The sequence below is a fragment of the Mirounga angustirostris genome, unplaced genomic scaffold (assembly GCF_029215605.1).
Source record: "Mirounga angustirostris isolate CCGP_5_RB_7025 unplaced genomic scaffold, mMirAng1.0.hap1 SCAF_13, whole genome shotgun sequence".
In the NCBI taxonomy this organism is placed as follows: Eukaryota; Metazoa; Chordata; class Mammalia; order Carnivora; family Phocidae; genus Mirounga; species Mirounga angustirostris.
The window spans coordinates 58449949-58469823 of NW_026991721.1; the positions used below are offsets into that span (position 1 = coordinate 58449949).

Below are 19875 nucleotides of genomic sequence, written 5' to 3' on the forward strand. Positions count from 1 at the left end.
GATGATTTGGGCTGTAGAATCAAGTAATAGTGTTGCTGTTTCATCTTCTATTCCCTGTCAAGACATGGGAATATTATTTTTACATGAATAAAAAATAAGAAGAAATTACTTTATTTTAGCAAAGTATACTTTAGTTAGGTAAAGCATATTCTATCTTCTCCTTCCTTTATCAAAATTAAAATAAGACTACAAGCTTTATTTTAGCAAAGCATACTTTAGTTAGATAAATGATGGTAATCTTCTCATTCCTTTTTTTATTATTGAATTACAGGTGACATTGAACATTTTCTAAGCTTAAGGTGCACAACATGTTGATCTGATACATTCACATATTGCAATGTGAGTGCCATTATAGTTTAGCTAACATATCACATCACATTATTCTATTTTCTTTTTTGTGGTGGAAATGATTAAGATCTAGTCTCTTAGCAAGTTTGATGCTTTTGATGTAATACTATTGTTTATAGTTACTATCCTGTACATTAGATCTCTAGGACTTATTTCTCTACTAATAAAATATCTCCTGTGTTTCCTCACCCCTCAGCCCCTGGTATCCACAATTGTATCTGTTTTTATGAGTTTGGTTATTTGTTATTATTGAAATGTAATTGATACATGATAATACTTTAGTTTCAGATACACAACATAGTAATTCAACAAGTCTATACATACACTATGCTTTGCTCACCACTCATGTAGCTACTACATGTCACCATACAACCTATTACAAACTATTGACTATAATCCCCATGCTGTACTTTTTATCCATGTAATTTACTCATCTCATCATTGCAAGCCTGTGTCTCCCACTCCTCTTCACCAAACGGCCACCCTCAAGACCCTGCCTCTCTGGCAACCATCAGTTAATTTTCTGTATTTATGGATCTGTTTCTGCTATTTGCTTATTCATTTGCTTTGTTTTTTAGATTCCATATACATGGAATCATATGGAGTTCAGCTGTTTTAAGATTCCACTTACATATAAGTGATATCATACATTATTTGCCTTTCTCTCTTTGACTAATCTCACAGCATAATGTACTCAAAGTTTATTACAATTGTCACAGATAAGAGGGTTTCCTTCTTTCTCATGTCTAAATAAATTAATAATCAGACAAATGTAAGTCAAAACCACAATGAGATATCACCTCACTCCAGTTAGAAGACTTGTCATCAGTAAGTCAAAAGATAATAAGTATTGGGGAAATTTATGAAAAGGGAACCATCACACTTAATTGGTGGGAATGCAGCAACTATGGAAAGCAATATGAGGGTTCAATGAAAATTTTGAAAAAATGATCTACATATAATCTGGCAATTCCACTTCTGGGTATATATCCAAAGGACAGGAAAACAGAGTATTGAAAAGATATATACAATCCCATGTTTACTGCAGCATTATTTACAGTAGCCAAGATATGGAAACAACATTAGTGCCCATCAGCATATGAATGGTTAAAGAAGATGTGGCATATATGTGCAATGGAATATTATCCATCTTATTTTTTCCTTTAATGATGCCTTTCAGATTTTCTCTTTTCACAAAGTCATTGTAAGAACAACCATCAGGTTCTGTGTTTCTGCATGCCTTAATCATTTTCAATGACAAAAATTAAATGGATCATATGGTTTCTTTCTAGTCCATGACTAGTGGACCAAACAGATGCTTTTTATCTTATGTTTACTCCTCATCACCTATGCTTATTGTGTGACTTGAATACTGGCATTGAGAAAAAATTATTTAATACAGAACATACACATTTTAAGAACTGGACTCCACCTGGGCTAACATAAAGCATCCACAGGGATGGTAGAGATTCTGCTGCTCATAATCAGAAGACAAATTTGACCAGAATATTTTTCAGTTTTGCAACTCACCAGCTTGACTTCTCAGGGTAGTGTCTTCATAGTCTGATCCTTCTCCAATAGTCTCAGAATGTTTCCAACCTAATTTGTCAAACTTTCTATGTTTTTCCAAAGCCCATCCATATATCATGCAAGCTTTCCAATTTATTCTCTCTGAAGATAAATCAATCCTGACTGTTTTCTTTGGCAGTCCCTGTCAGATCTTGTTCTTACTATGCCCTGTTATTCTCATATATCTTGTATTTAATCCCAAGCACCAATCTGTGTCCTCTGCTCTTCTCTCTCCCCATCAACAACCACCATTAACCCCCCTAAGCCTGAAAAAGCATTGATTCTTAAATATTTTATATAACATAGATTATCTATGAACTTAGATTCTCTCTAACCATATAAGATTACCTAGAATTCACCTCAGGTCAACTGCAGGTACATTCCTTTTCTTCAAATGTATTCAACTCTAAGAGAGGCTTTCCTTTTTCTTTTTTTAATTATGTTATGTCAGTCACCATACAGTGCATCATTAGTTTTTATTAAATACGTACTATATCGGGGGGCGGAGCAAGATGGCGGAGGAGTAGGAGACCTGGATTTCGTCTCCTCTCAGGAATTCAGCTGGATAGGGATCAAACCATTCTGAACACCTACAAACTCAACAGGAGATCAAAGAAAAGAAGAGCAACAACTCTCTCATCAGAAAAGCGACCACCTTCTGAAAGGTAGGACGTGCGGAGAAGTGAATCCGAGGCGATATTCGGGAGGATAGACGGCGGGGGAGGGGCCTCCGTCGGCCGCTTCTGGCGAGTGATAGACCCACGGAGCACAAAATCAGAACTTTTAAAAGTCTGCTCCGCTGAGGGACGTCACTCTGGTGGCTAAGCGGGGGGTGGAACCCTCCGGGACAGTGTGGTCTCAGGACCCTCGGGGTCACAGAAAGACCGGGGGTGCCTGAGTGTGGCCGAGCTCCCAGGTATCGGAGCAGGGAAGCCGGCTGCAGAGGCGGAGCCCAGGTGGGGGCTCTCAGCTCGGGGTGGCCATAAACCGTGATCCGTGGCACAGTCGGGCCCCTGCTCCTCCAGCAGGGACCCAACAAGCGGCAGATCCGGGGAGACTCACCTTCCTCCCCCGGGAGGAGCCGCGCGGGAGCGCACTGCGGGGATCTGCTGGGTTTGGAGACTCCACCCGGGGTCGGGTGCCAGAGATAGAAACGCGCGGTCGCAGGCCGGGTGAGCACGGAGTGTGGCTGGAGACCAGGGAGATGGGAGTGACTGACGGTTTTTCTCTGGGGGCTCACTGAGGAGCGGCGCCCCGAGGTCTCGGCTCCTTCGGGGCGGAGATTGGGAGGCCGCCATTCTCACTCTCCGCCTCCAAAGCTGTACGGAGAGCGAACCCAAGCAGATTACTTAGCCGGGAGGGGGCAAGGGCGGGGCAATTCCGCCTCTGGCAGAGACATTTGAAAACCACGGCAACAGGTCCCTCCCCAGAAGATCAGCGAGAACAGCCAGCCAAGACCAAGTTTACCGATCAATGAGAACGGCAGAACTCCAGCGCTAGGGGACTACTGCACATAAAAATCACGGCTTTTTTACCATGATTCTTTAGTCTTTTAAAGTTAATTTTTTTAAACTGTCTTTTTGTCTTTTTTTTCTTTTTGAATTTTTCTTTTTCCCTTTTTCAAACAACATCTTATCAATCCCTTTTTAAAAAAAAAAAACATTTTTATTTTTCATTTTTAGAGTCATATTCTATCCCTTCATAGTAGTTACCCATATTTTTGGCTTATATATATATGTAAGTTGTTCTCTCTTTAAAATTTTTAGATAGTTTCTTCTAACAGATTAAAATATACCCTAAATCTCTAGTATATGGTGTTTTCTATTCCCCTGCCTGATCACATCCTCTCCCTTTTTTTTTCTTTTTCTTTTTTCTTTTTTAAATCCTCTTCTTTCTTTTTTCAAACAACTTCTTATCAATTCCTTTTGTAAAATTTTTTATAATTTCCATTTTTACAGTCATATTCCATCTCTTCATCATATCAACCCTTATTTTTGTACATATATAAGTTTTTCTTTCTTTAAAATTTTGGGAGGTACTTTCTTCTAAAAGACCAAAATCTAGTGTGTGGCACTGATCTATATACCAGCCTGATCATATTTGATCACATTCTGGTTTTTGTTGTTGTTGTTGTTGTTTTGTTTTGTTTGTTTTTGTTTTTATCTTTATCTTTATCTTTTTCTTTTTTTTTCTTTTTCTTTTTTCTCTCTTTCCCTTTCTTATCCCACTGCTTCAGGTCTTTTCTGATTTGTTTAGAGTATATTTTCTGGGGACGTGGTTACTCTGCTAGCATTTTGTTCTCTCATTAATCTATTCTCCTCTGCACAAAATGACAAGACAGAAAAAATCACCTCAACAAAAAGAACAAGAGGTAGTACCGACTGCCAGGGACCTACTCAATACGGACATTAGTACGATGTCAGATCTAGAGTTCAGAATCATCACTTTAAAGATACTAGCTGGGCTTGAAAAAAATATGGAAGTTATTAGAGAAACCCTTTCTGGAGAAGTAAAAGAGCTAAAATCCAACCAAGGAGAAATCAAAAAGGCTCTAAATGAGGTGCAATAAAAAATGGGGGCACTAACTGCTAGAATAAATGAGGCAGAAGAGAGAATCAGTAATATAGAAGATGAAATGATAGAAAATAAAGAAGCTGAGAAAAAGAGAGATAAACAACTACTGGATCACGAGGGCAGAATTCAAGAGATAAGCGATACCATAAGGCGAAACAACATTAGAATAATTGGGATCCCAGAAGAAGAAGAAAGAGAGAGAGGGCCAGAAGGTATAATGGAGCAAATTATAGCAGAGAACTTCCCTAATTTGGGGAAAGAAACAGGCATGAAAATCCAGGAAGCACAGAGAACCCCTCTCAAAATCAATAAAAATAGGTCAACTCCCCAACATCTAATAATAAAACTTATGAGTCTCAGAGACAAAAGAAAATCCTGAAAGCAGCTCGGGAGAAGAGATATGTAACCTACAATGATAGAAACATTAGATTGGCAACAGACCTATCGACAGTGACCTGGCAGGCCAGAAAGGACTGGCATGATGTCTTCAGAGCACTAAATGAGAAAAATATGCAGCCAAGAATACTATATCCAGCTAGGCTGTCATTGAAAATAGAAGGAGAGATAAAAAGCTTCCAAGACAAACAAAAACTAAAGGAATTTGCAAACACAAAACCAGCCCTACAAGAAATCTTGAAAGGGGTCCTCTAAGCAAAGAGAGAGCCTAAAAGCAACATAGACCAGAAAGGAACACAGACAATATACGGTAACAGTCACTTTACTGGCAATACAATGGCACTAAATTCCTATCTTTCAATAGTTACCCTGAATGTAAATGGGCTAAATGCCCCAATCAAAAGACACAGGCTAACAGACTGGATTAAAAAACAAGACCCATCGATATGCTGTCTGCAAGAGACTCATTTTAGACCCAAAGACACCCCCAGATTGAAAGTGAAAGGGTGGAAAACCATTTACCATGCTAATGGACACCAAAAGAAAGCTGGGGTGGCAATCCTTATATCAGACAAATTAGATTTTATTTTATTTTTTATTTTTTTAAAATTTTTTTAAGATTTTATTTATTTACTTGAGAGAGAATGAGATAGAGAGAGAGTATGAGAAGGGGGAGGGTGAGAGGGAGATGCAGAGTCCCTGCTGAGCAGGGAGCCCGATGCGGGACTCGATCCTGGGACTCCAGGATCATGACCTGAGCCAAAGGCAGTCGCTTAACCAACTGAGCCACCCAGGTGCCCCGACAAATTAGATTTTAAACCAAAGACTGTAATAAGAGATGAGGAAGGACACTATATCATACTTAAAGGATCTATCCATCAAGAAGATCTAACAATTGTAAATGTCTATGCCCCTAACATGGGAGCAGCCAATTATATAAGGCAATTAATAACAAAAGCAAAGGAACACATCGACAACAATACAATAATAGTGGGGGACTTTAACATCCCCCTCACTGAAATGGACAGATCATCTAAGCAAAAGATCAACAAGGAAATAAAGACTTTAAATGACAAACTGGACCAAATGGACTTCATAGACATATTCAGAGCATTCCATCCCAAAGCAAGGGAATACACATTCTTCTCTAGTGCCCATGGAACATTCTCCAGAATAGATCACATCCTAGGTCATAAATCAGGTCTCAACCGGTACCAAAAGATTGGGATCATTCCCTGCCTATTTTCAGACCACAATGCTTTGAAACTAGAACTCAATCACAAGAGGAAAGTCAGAAAGAACTCAAATACATGGAGGCTAAAGAGCATCCTACTGAAGAATGAATGGGTCAACCAGGAAATTAAAGAAGAATTAAAAAAATACATGGAAACCAATGAAAATGAAAACACAACTCTTCAAAATCTTTGGGATGCAGCAAAGGTAGTCCTAAGAGGAAAGTATATAGCAATACAAGCCTTTCTCAAGAAACAAGAAAGGTCTCAAGTACACAACCTAACTCTCCACCTAAAGGAGCTGGAGAAAGAACAGCAAATAAAGCCTAAACCCAGCAGGAGAAGAGAAATAATAAAGATCACAGCAGAAATCAATGAAATAGAAACTAAAAGAACAGTAGAACAGATCAACGAAACTAGGAGCTGATTCTTTGAAAGAATTAAAAAGATTGATAAACCCCTGGCCAGACTTATCAAAAAGAGAAGAGAAATGACCCAAATCAACAAAATCATGAATGAAAGAGGAGAGAGCACAACCAACACCAAAGATATACAAACAATTATAAGAACATATTATGAGCAACTCTATGCCAGCAAATTAGATAACCTGGAAGAGATGGATGCATTCCTAGAGATGTATCAACTACCAGAACTGAACCAGGATGAAATAGAAAACCTGAACAGACCTATAACCACTAAGGAAATTGAAGCAGTCATCAAAAATCTCCCGACAAACAAAAGCCCAGGGCCAGATGGCTTCCCAGGGGAATTCTACCAAACATTTCAAGAAGAATTAATACCTATTCTTCTGAAACTGTTCCAAAAAATAGAAATGGAAGGAAAACTTCCAAACTCATTTTATGAGGCCAGCATTACCTTGATCCCAAAACCAGACAAAGACCCCATCCAAAAGGAGAATTACAGACCAATATCCCTGATGAACATGGATGCAAAAATTCTCACCAAAATACTAGCCAAGGGGATCCAAGAGAACATTAAAAGGATTATTCACCATGACCAAGTGGGATTTATCCCTGGGCCGCAAGGTTGGTTCAACATCCGCAAATCAATCAATGTGATACAATACATTAACAAAAGAAAGAACAAGAATCATATGATCCTCTCAATAGATGCAGAAAAAGCTTTCGACAAAGTACAGCATCCTTTCTTGATCAAAACTCTTCAGAGTATAGGGATCGAGGGTACATACCTCAATATCATAAAAGCCATCTATGAAAAACCTACAGCGAATATTATTCTCAATGGGGAAAAGCTCAGAGCTTTCCTCCTAAGGTCAGGAACGTGACAGGGATGTCCACTATCACCAGTGCTATTCAACATAGTATTAGAAGTCCTAGCCACAGCAATCAGACAACAAAAAGAAATCAAAGGCATCCAAATTGGCAAAGAAGTCAAACTCTCACTGTTTGCAGATGATATGATACTTTATGTGGAAAACCCCAAAGACTCCACCCCAAAACTGCTAGAACTCATACAGGAATTCAGTAAAGTGGCAGGATATAAAATCAATGCACAGAAGTCAGTGGCATTCCTATACACCAACAACAAGACAGAAGAAAGAGAAATGAAGGAGTCAATCCCATTTACAATTGCACCCAAAACCATAAGATACCTAGGAATAAATCTAACCAAAGAGACAAAGGATCTGTACTCAGAAAACTATAAAATACTCATGAAAGAAATTGAGGAAGACACAAAGAAATGGAAAAACGTTACATGCTCATGGATTGGAAGAACAAATATTGTGAAGATGTCAATGCTACCTAGAGCAATCTACACATTCAATGCAATCCCCATCAAAATACCATCCACTTTTTTCAAAGAAATGGAACAAATAATCCTACAATTTGTATGGAACCAGAAAAGACCCCGCATAGCCAGAGGAATGTTGAAAAAGAAAATCAAAGCCGGCGGCATCACAATTCCGGACTTCCAGCTCTATTACAAAGCTGTCATCATCAAGACAGCATGGTACTGGCACAAAAACAGACACATAGATCAATGGAACAGAATAGAGAGCCCAGAAATGGACCCTCAACTCTATGGTCAAGTAATCTTTGACAAAGCAGGAAAGAATGTCCAATGGAACAAAGACAGTCTCTTCAACAAATGGTTTTGGGAAAAGTGGACAGCCACATGCAGAAGAATGAAACTGGACCATTTCCTTACACCACACACAAAAATAGACTCCAAATGGTTGAAAGACCTCAATGTGAGACAGGAGTCCATCAAAATCCTAAAGGAGAACACAGGCAGTAACCTCTTCCACCTCAGCTGCAGCAACTTCTTCCTAGAAACATCGCCAAAGGCAAGGGAAGCAAGGGCAAAAATGAACTATTGGGACTTCATCAAGATAAAAAGCTTTTGCAAAGCAAAAGAAACAGTCAACAAAACCAAAAGACAACTGACAGAATGGGAGAAGATATTTGCAAATGACATATCAGATAAAGGGCTAGTATCCAAAATCTATAAAGAACTCATCAAACTCAACACCCAAAGAACAAAGAATCCAATCAAGAAATGGGCAGAAGACATGAACATTTTTCCAAAGAAGACATCCAAATGGCCAACAGACACATGAAAAAGTGCTCAATATCACTCAGCATCAGGGAAATCCAAATCAAAACCTCAATGAGATCCCACCTCACACCAGTCAGAATGGCTAAAATTAACAAGTCAGGAAATAACAGATGTTGGCGGGGATGCGGAGAAAGGGGAACCCTCCTACACTGTTGGTGGGAATGCAAGCTGGTGCAGCCACTCTGGAAAACTGTATGGAGGTTCCTCAAAAAGTTGAAAATAGAGCTACCATATGATCCAGCAATTGCACTACTGGGTATTTACCCCAAAGATACAAAAGTAGGGATCCGAAGGGCTACGTGCACCCCGATGTTTATAGCAGCAATGTCCACAATAGCCAAACTGTGGAAAGAGCCAAGATGTCCATCGACAGATGAATGGATAAGGAAGAGGTGGTATATGAATACAATGGAATATTATGCAGCCATCAAAAGGAATGATATCTTGCCATTTGCAACGACGTGGATGGAATTGGAGGGTATTATGTTGAGTGAAATAAGTCAAACAGAGAAAGACATGTATCATATGATCTCACTGATATGAGGAATTCTTAATCTCAGGAAACAAACTGAGTGTTGTTGGAGTGGGGGATGGGGTGTGAGGGATGGGGTGACTGGGTGATAGACACTGGGGAGGGTATGTGCTCTGGTAAGTGCTGTGAATTGTGCAAGACTGTTGAATCTCAGATCTGTACCTCTGAAACAAATAATGCAATATATGTTAAGAAAAATAAAAGAAGAAGAATAAGGTAGCAGGAGGGGAAGAATGAAGCAGGGGAAATCGGAGGGGTAGACGAACCATGAGAGACGATGGACTCTGAAAAACAAACAGGGTTCTAGAGGGGAGGGGGGTGGGAGGATGGGTTAGCCTGGTGGTGGGTATTGAGGAGGGCACATTCTGCATGGAGCACTGGGTGTTATGCACAAACAATGAATCATGGAACACTTCATCTAAAACTAATGATGTAATGTATGGGGATTAACATAAGAATAAAAAAATAAATAAAAAAGAAAATAAATAAATAAGTAAATAAATAAATAAATACGTACTATATCATTCATTGTCATAAAATCTTCAGACATTTTAGGGTGTTTTATCTTGTTAACTTATGGTATTGATGTTATGACCCTATGTTATATTAATGGAAAACTAAAACTTTTTGTTGTAGTAGGTGAATCTGCTTGGTTCCAAATTCTATGGCACACTGATTCAGAAAGAACAAAAAATAGTGTGTGTCATATGAGATTTTATAATTATGCTTCAGTAAGGATATGGAATATATATCAGTGTGTAACTTTATCAGGGGTGTTGTACAAAAACATACAGCAAATTTTAATCAGTTTCTGCCTGTTTAAATTCTGATGGGAAAAAAACTACCATATACCCTCCATATTTTTACCAAATAATTATAATACATACATTACACACATTTACAGTATGTTACATGTCTGATATAAAATCACATTTTCAATGCCATATCATCCACATACTGGCTAACACTCTGCAATTTGGCTCAAAAGTGTGTGCTACTGTCTTTATCAGCAACATTCATTTGGGAGACTTAACATGGCCATGTGGGTCAGAGTTGTCCTAGAGAATCCTTACAGGATAGTGTGCAAACTGAAGCTCAACAGTAGTATGTATCATGAGTAATCAGAAAAAGAGAAAGAAAATGAAGGTAGAAAATAAACAAAGGAGCTGGTAAATAAAATAGAAAAGCATGCCTTCAACCTAACATGAAAAATCATGTGAAAAAGGTAGTTACTTTTCTTCCTGATGGTTTTATAACTCCAACTTCAGAGGCCTAATTGATATTCTTCTAAAGCAGGTTTTCTCCTTCTCAGCACAACTGGCATTTTTAGTCAGATAAATTTTGTGTCCTGGGGTAATTCTCTATATTGTAGGAGGCTTAGCAGCATCCCTGACTCCCACCCACTAGATGCCAGTTGTTCTTTCTTGTCATGAAAATAAAAAATGTCTCAGGCATTGCCAAATGTCACCTGTGTGTATGGGGAGGGACACAACATACCTGGTTACTAACCATTGTTCTAGAGTTTTATACTGGAGAGGAATAATCTTTAATTAAATGAGAATCAATGTTTTGTAGCTTTATTCAAAATAGGCAGAATAAATCTGGCTAGCAAGGGGACTCATTCTTCAATAGGTCTTAGCCAGATAAAAGAGATGGAAGGGCATACCCAGAGGAAATACTTTGAACAAAATCAAAGGAGCATGAAGTGTACAGTGAGATTGCAAATCAACAAGTAATTTTCATGTATGAATTGTGTCATAAACAGAGATGATGTTTGTTGGGGCTAAGGAAAAGGGAAGAATAACAAATGTAAGATTCCAATTCTATAATAATAATTTCAAAAACTTAGGTGGAATAACAAGGTTTTTTTGTTTTTTTGTTTTTTTGCCTCTAAAAATCCACTCTGGTAGCAGATTGATAAATGGCTTAAAAGGATGAGAGCTGGCATAGAGAGATGACGTTAGAAGGATACTTGTGATAGTGCTGATGGGATAAGATAAAGTGACCTGGCCACATTGGAAGATTAACAAGGGAGCAATATCTCTGCTGCTCGCTGACTTGATGGAGGGGAAATCAAGGGAAGTGAGACTAAGATTTTCTTGGTTGAAAGCAACAACACTGAATGACAAGGATAAGTTTGAAGCAACTGTGTGTACAGATACGTATATTTTTAGAGGAGGGAGGAGACATATCTTAAACCTCTGAAATTCATGGGCCAGGAAAACAATCATGGGTCTCATGTTCAGCAACAATCCTGAACCATTAATGTTACTGGCAATTCTTATTCTGATTCCCAGAACCTAAATGAATTAAGGGATTTAGGTCTGAATCTACTCTCCCTACAATCTCAGGAAATCTTTCCCTGTACAAAGTCTCTGGCATTCACCCTTTGATCTCAACCTCAAACTCTCAGAAACCGTTTATATGTGTATTAGCCCAGATCCTTCTCTAGGGTCTTCCTCTTGTCAGGTCTACTTTAAAATCTATCACCCATTGTGTGATCAACTGACTCAGAAATATTCTGAACAGCAACATGAAACAAAATATTCATGTTTGAGAAATCAGCTATTGTAAGACTCTTGCTTTTTTATCATCCTGCCATCTTCTTGGATCATAAAAGGGTTTGTGTTCTCTTTGAAACCAATCCTCCATTTTCCCACACTCAGTGCAGAATCTAAGGCTCAAAGACTTACCTGGAATCATCTGTGGTAACATATGTAGAAGCCACAGAGTGAAACTCTTGGTGTTTCAGATAGTGAGGATGGCTGTTTTGTACTATAGGAGCCGCCTGGGGGATTTTTTGCACCGGTCACTGAGGGGCTTTAAATTAGCCTGGGACAAGGGTGGAAAGCAGGCAAAATATGGTTCAAAACCCAGAAGAATTTATCTCATAGCTGATCTGCATCTAATAAAAACTCTCAAATCCTGGTGTCCTTGGGGACTGGGAGCCAAATTAACCATCCTTTCGGAAACTTCTAAGACAAGACAGTGCCCTAGGACAACACAAATAGTCAATTACACTTTTATACAAAATAATGAGCCAATGAAGGGAAATGAAAACATCTCAGGGTATTCAGACTAATCAGTATAGACATGCTGACAGAGCTAAATGGAATATTTCTATGTGATATAGAAATTAAACCCTCTTACACTGTTGGTGGGGATGCAAGTTGGTACAGCCACTCTGGAAAACAGTATGGAGGTTCCTCAAGACATTAAAAATAGAGCTACCCTATGACCCAGCAATTGCACTACTGGATATTTACCCCAAAGATACAGATGTAGTGAAACGAAGGGGCACCTGCACCCAATGTTCATAGCAGCAATGTCTCCACTATAGACAAACTGTGGAAGGAGCTGAGATGTCCTTCAACAGATGAATGGATAAAGAAGATGTGGTTTATACATACAATGGAATATTACTCAGCCATCAGAAAGGAGGTATACCTACCATTTGCACTGACATGGATGGAAGTACAGGGTATTATGCTAAGCAAAATAAGTCAATCAAAGAAAGACAATTATCATATGGTTTCACTAATATGTGGGATATAAGAAATAGTTCAGAGGATGGAGGGAAACTGAATGGTTAAGAATTCAGAGGGAGGCAAACCATGAGAGACTCTTAACTCTGGGAAAAAAACTGAGGGTTGCTGAAGGGGAGGTGGGTGGGGGAATGAGGTAAATGGGTGATGGGCATTAAGGAGGGCACGTGATATGATAAGCACTGGGTATTATAGGCAACTGATGAATTATTGAACACTACATCTGAAACTAATGATGTACTATATGTTGGAAAATTGCATTTAAATAAAAAAAGAAATTGTCCCATTTGTTTAAGACTCTCATGAAATGATATTATGCATTTTCAGATTTTAGTGCCAGTCACTTTATATATATCAACTTCTCAGCTATGAACTATTATGGCCAGTGTTTACTTAGTTGACAAAAAAGGGGGGGTTGTGATTTTAAGCTTTGATAACAAGAGGAAATGAAAAGATTCTGAATCTGTGTGGTGCAAGAAGAAGTCTAACAAGAATGCATTACATGCATCTGCCTAAGAGACATGATGGTCTTACTTAGAGTTAGATGGTTTTTGTCCTGTGTCATTGCATCTGGCATTATTTAGCAGACATATTCTTCATGCATTGAAAGACTCTCTGACTCCCATCTTGCTTTTAAACTGCCACAAAATTATCTTCATCCTAGAATATGGCTGCTTTGTGTACTGGGTTACTTCACAGTGGCTTAGGGGAGTTGGTTGTGTGTATTTTTTTCCAGCTCTGCACTCAATGATGTCACATGGTAGATTGAAATCAACCACACCACAAATATGTAAATCAGAAAACAAAGTATATCAGAATGCCAACCACCCAACAGAGTAGCACCTAATGAACTCAAAATAAAATATTTTCAGAGAAAACAAAAGAAATAGTTTTCAGATAGAGTATGAAGTAGGCTGAGGCGAGGTCAGCAGGTTCTGAAATTGATGCACTACTCTCTGTATAGAGAATTATAATATTATAAACATATTGAATGACCCACAAGATACCTTTGGGAAATGCAAAAAAAATTTTGAACCTCATAGAATCATAATGCTACTGAATGTTGGAGACAAAATTACTCTTAGATACTGTTTAGTTAAAACCCATGAGAACTAAAGGGGAATAGGATTTTTTAGAAACAATGTGACTCCTTATTTGGTGACAGATACAATTCCTTAGGACTCCTACATTAATAAAAATAATTATTTCAGAGTAATGTAATAGGAGCTACAGAGTGCAAATTTTCAGAAGTGGCTCTTCATTCTACATGTGTTCTAGAGAAAACAAGAAACAAAAGTTTAATTTTTATTTATTTTTTTAAAGATTTTATTTATTTATTTGAGAGAGAGAATGAGAGAGAGTATGAGAGGTGAGAGGGTCAGAGGGAGAAGCAGACTCCCTGCTTAGCGGGGAGCCCGATGCAAGACATAATCCTGGGACTCCAGGATCATGACCTGAGCCAAAGGCAGTTGCTTAAACAACTGAGCCACCCAGGTGCCCAAAAGTTTAATTTTTAATACAACAGTGTTAGAAATGAAGTTGAATAGCTTTTACTGCAATGGTTAATAAAATTTATCAAGCGAGAAGATACAAGTTTAAATGAATTATGGTAAATACAAATAGCAGGACCTGGCCATGCCTATATTATTTGTGGAATTGTCTGATTTAAAATGGGAGTCCTTACCATGCAGAGAGGAGAGGATCATGTGGCCAGAGTCCTGACTGCCAGGTGCAAGAGTAGACTCAGATACATATGTGCAATGACATTCATTCGCAAAAGAATAAAAAGAAGTTCTGATATGCTACAACATAGCTGAACTTGAAAACTTTATGCTATGTGAAAGAACCCAGACATAAAATGCCATGTATTATATGATATATTTTCTTGAAATGTCCAGACTAGTCAAATCCATAGAGTCAGAAGGTAGATGTGTGGTTTTCATAAACTGCGGATAGGATGAGTGGTTAGTGCCTGGTGATGGAATGAGGTATCTTTATGGGATCACAAAAATGTTATGGAATTAGAGAAGAGAGGGTAACACAATTTTTTGAATATACTAAAAACCAGTGTCTTGTACACGTTAAAGGGTGAATTTTACAGTAGTCCATGGACACTTTTCTACCAAGAAGAAGAAGGGTGGAGAGGAGCCAATGTTGCAAGTTATTCTGCCTAAATTGAACATTTAGATAAGGGCCTGCAAAAAGCCAAAAGGGTCAATACATTATTGCTCCTTCATCTGAAAGCAACACCAAGAGTGAAAGTCAATTCCAGCACCTGATGTGTCAAAACTCAATATTATGAAGACCCCTTTCTGCTTCTGAAATCACTCTTGAGGAATAAAGCCCTTGAAAATATTAATTCAATATATTTTTATCAGATTTTAAACACACAATAAAAAATGAACACAAATCAGAAAATGATCTAATGAAACAATAAAGTAATTCAACAAAAGGATATACAAGTGGAAAAAAGCTGCAGTTATTGCACTCTTTATTAATGTTAATTATAAAGAGAATCATATTTCACCCTCTGAAATTGTTAATCTTAGTTAAAATACCCCATATCTTCATTAATCTAGTAGCCTTACCTGATTAAAAAGCATGATGCCTTATATCTACCGAGAAGATATGCCATCACATGCCTGATAGATACACACACATACACAGACACAGACATTTACATTTATACATGCACACAAAAAACATGTGCTTACCTTATGGAGAAAACCTTTAATGACACATAATACTTTCAGAATAAAGTTCAACATCTTTGCAGAGTGTCCTTGGTCATTCCATTTTTTTTTTTTACTTGGAGTATAGCTGACACACATGTTACATTATTTCCAGGGGTACAGAATGGTGATTCAGCAAGTCTAAACCTTATGGTGTACTCACAGCAAGTGTAGCTACCATCTGTCACCATACAAAGCTGTTAGAATATCCTTGACTCTGTTCCTAATGCTGTACTTTTTATCCCCGTGACTTATTCATCCCATAAGTAGGAGCTGTATCTCCTGCTCCTCTTTACCCAGTTTGCCCTCCATGACCATGTTTGATATCATAGTATCTGTGTCTCTCCTAATCGTATCTTACATTGAAAAAAAAATCTGTGTTGTTACATTAAGCACATTCTCTAGTTCATGTCTCCTCTATCATCTACATGGTATGGTGTGTCCTTCCTTACTGGGCCAACCATTCATTATTTCTCAGGAACCAGGCTTCCTAATTAAAAACCAAAAAACATAATTTTAACTCTCCCGCTGCTGCTTTCAGTTGGATTTCAATGTTCCCTTACCTCTCACTCAGTGCATACAACTACAACTTCTTGTTCCTTTCCCTCTCTCTTTGTTTCTCTCTTCTTCCCTCCCAAAAATACAAGGAAAATCCATGAAACTTAAGCATTGTGTCAAATTTACCATTCTGCCACTATTCCCTCTTACAATATTTAATATACTGTGCTTTAATAACACTTGACAAAGTAATAAAGAAAGAACTGGTGTAGATAACAGAAAAGTATGGATGTGCAAAATGGAGCACTTGATTTCTCATGATTTTTGCATCTGGAAATTCCTGAATGACTCTAGAGATATACTGAAATTTTTATATTATTATCTCATTATATCTATAAAGGTTTGGTTTTTGTTTTTACATTTGTTTGTTTGTTTTGACACAACATACTTAAAATACACTTCCTCAAAAAAATTTTTTAGAGGACTAAAACATTCAAGACATACCAACACCTTGTTTTTATTGAGTACATGGACACTGTAGAACAATGGGTTTGGGTGCATTTAATTCAGTAATAGATGCATATTTGTAAATCCTTTGGGAGAAGAATCCATAGAAGAGGAAGCTGAACTAGGGACTAAAAAATAGAAGAGAAAAGGAAATATCATATCTTCACTATTTTGTCTTTGTGTTTCTCCTCTCATTATGCAGTAGCATCCAGAAACCCACTGAGTGATAGTTGTCACAGAGTATGATGATGTGAAAACAATCTAAAATGCAGGCAAATTTCACAAAAGAATTAAATAAAAAACTAAGCCACCTCAATTAATGTTGTTTTTGAAATATTTTATGAAGTTTTGGGATATTGTTACTATTGCATGAAGGGGAAAGCTGCTGGTGTTAACCACAGTAGATTTTATGAACACAACATCTTTACCACATGAATGCGGATCTGCTTGGTCTTGGCACCATAGACAAGTGGATTGAGAAATGGGGGGACCAGCAAGTAGAGGCTAGAAAAGAGGATATGGATATAAGGGGGAACATGAGCACCAAACCTATGTGTGAAGAAGGAGAAGAAGGCGAGGAGGTAGAACTGGAGGAAGACACCGATGTGGGCGATGCAGGTATTGAATGCTTTCCACCGAGCCTTCTTCTGGGGCAAATGAAAAACTGTGATAAATATCTGTATATAGGACAAAGTGATGAAGGTGAGGTCGAACCCAGCAACAGTGAGTGCCACAAACAAACCATAGATTTTGTTGACCCGCACATTTTCTGCAGCCAGTTTCACGATGGCCATATGCTCACAGTAGGAGTGGGAGATGATGGTTGTATGGTAAAATTGAAACCGGCACTTTATGAGTACTAGGCATGGGGCTACCAGAATGGCAGCCCTAAGTGTTACCATAGCCCCTATTTGGGTGATCAGCTGGTGGGTGAAGATGGTACCATGTCTTAGTGGATAACAGATGGCCACATAACGGTCCAGGGCCATGGCCAGGAGGATGCCTGACTCTATGCACTGAAAGGAGTGGATGAGCCACATTTGAAGCAAGCAAGAATCAAAATAAATCTCTGGCACATGAAACCAGAATATGCCAAGCATCTTGGGCATAATGGTGGTTGCAAGTGCAATATCTGTGACTCCTAGCATGCCTACGAAAATGTACATGGGCTCATGGAGGCTGCGCTCTGATTTGATGATGATCAGAAGCATGGAATTTCCAATCATAGCAATGAAATATATGGCACAGAATGGAATCCCGATCCAGCACTGCACAGACTCTAGGCCTGGGATTCCTATTAGTGTCAATACAGAAGGCATGAAGACTGTAATATTGGAGATGGGCATAATGTCTTTGCGTCTCCAGAAGCAAATGAAAGAAGTATCTTAGTCAGTGGTGCTTTCTCTTCTACTCCTATTTTTCATCCAAAGTCATCATAGTGAGTCTCTCTGATTTTGGCTGAACTCTAAGATTATATCATCCATCTCATTTATATTATTGAAGGAAAAATATCCATAGATAAACCCCACTGTTTTCAGGAAGGACATCCAGAAGCACTGTAGCACAATAGTGATTATGTGCATGGCAGGCGAACTGCATTAGAACCAGCCAGGTCACATGGGTAATGGGACTAAACTGATGACATGTTATGTCATTCTGGACTGTGAACAAAATAATTACACTTGTTTATTTTGCTTGGAAAGGGCATTTGAGTCAGAGTTTGATGAATTTCTCCATATCCCACATTCCGGCGACCCAATAGTACTGTTATTTCCCACTGTCTCTGGGTCTGGAACTGACACTTTGGACCAGCAAATCCTACTCTGACCAGTACATTAGTAGAAAAAACTGCCTATGAAAAGAAGAGAGAAACAGCTGACACCTAAGAGCACAATATATTTAGATATCTTTATCTATTTATATAATTTGTACCTATGTAATATTGGATGTCCTTTCAAAAGAAAGTAAAGGAACAACTTTGGAAAAGATCATCCAAACCCATGCAGTTTTGATGAGAATGGGTCAAAATTTCATGCCATTTTTACATCTCTAGTATGACTATATTTTATTTTTCCCATATACAAAGAACTGAATTCCTGAAAATTTGTTGTGTGCTTAAAATACCTGACATTCTGTAAAACACATTTCCGAACACCTAGAGGGGAAGAAGAATCTCTAGAAAGCAAGGAAGTTCAGAGTGACAAAATATACAGGCAAGAGAACTCATTCTTGATGACTACAGGGTATAGGAAAATGAGTAAATTGGTTATTCATGGAATAGAGGCTGGATCTTGGGTTTGAACTGTTCAGAGCTACAATTAGCGTGAAATTGGCCAAATTAGATTTATTCATTCTTAATGAAATATAGATCATTTGAACACTTATAACATTTTGTGAGATCAGTCACAAGAAATGAATAGAAAGTAAAGGGGTGAAAAGATAGGTTCCCCAACAGGAGTCATATATAGAAGTACAAATACAAGACAGAGAGTGGATTTGGGATAGTAGAAAGATTCAGGAGAGGGCTAGAGAGCAACTAATGAAAATTTAATCACCTCAATTGATGACTGAATTTTCTGAAAACTGGGCTCTTAGTCCTTATATGAGAGTTCTTCTCTGATAAAGATCAGTATTGCATGGAGCACTGGGTGTTATACGAAAACAATGAATCATGGAACATTACATCAAGAACTAATGATGTGCTGTATGGTGACTAACATAACATAATAAAATAAAATAAAATTTTAAAAAGATAAAAAATAAATTTAAAGAATTACATATCTGGGGCACCTGGGTGGCTCAGTCAATTAAGCATCTGCCTTTGGCTCAGGTTATGATGTTGGGGTCCTGGGATCAAGTTCCATATCAGGCTCCCTGCTCAGCAGGGAGTCTGCTTCTCCCTCTGCCACTCCCCACCCTGCTTGTGCTCTCTCTCTCAAATAAATAAATAAATAAATAAGCTTTAAAATTTACCAATCTAAAATCATGAAATTCTCAAGTTGTACAATAGAAATATTTGCTACCCTGTAAAAAACAGGGTTCAGTTCTGTCATTCTTTCCTAGACTCTCCAACAGTGTTGCTTTATTTCAGCAAGCTCATGATCCACCTAACCTTATACTGAATGTCACCAAATATGCCAGTTATTCAAGAATAGCTGTGGTTTATGCAGCTAAAACTCTAGTGAAGGGTCATAGTCAGAGTGATCATTTATGAAAAAAGGTTGTATTCAGCCAACATGTATTTAGGATAGAGTAATCAGTCAGTCAGCTAAGTTTTGATTTCCACTGTTTTGCTCTCCAGTTCTTCATTCTACACATCTATAGATCACAGATTGTTTCTC

General features: G+C 38.1%; 1 protein-coding gene across 1 annotated transcript; it reads right to left on the reverse strand.

Annotated features, from left to right (window-relative positions):
• Window positions 1-16941: 16941 nt before the first annotated feature.
• LOC123856655 (olfactory receptor 52A1) lies at window positions 16942-17880 on the reverse strand. The gene has a single exon (XM_045892800.1). The coding sequence runs from the start codon at window positions 17878-17880 to the stop codon at window positions 16942-16944; it is 939 nt and encodes a 312-aa protein (XP_045748756.1).
• Window positions 17881-19875: the final 1995 nt, after the last annotated feature.

Bases quoted from the DNA above. Each gene is read 5' to 3' on its own strand.
- LOC123856655 (XM_045892800.1), bottom strand. From the start codon at position 17,880: ATGCCCATCTCCAATATTACAGTCTTCATGCCTTCTGTATTGACACTA.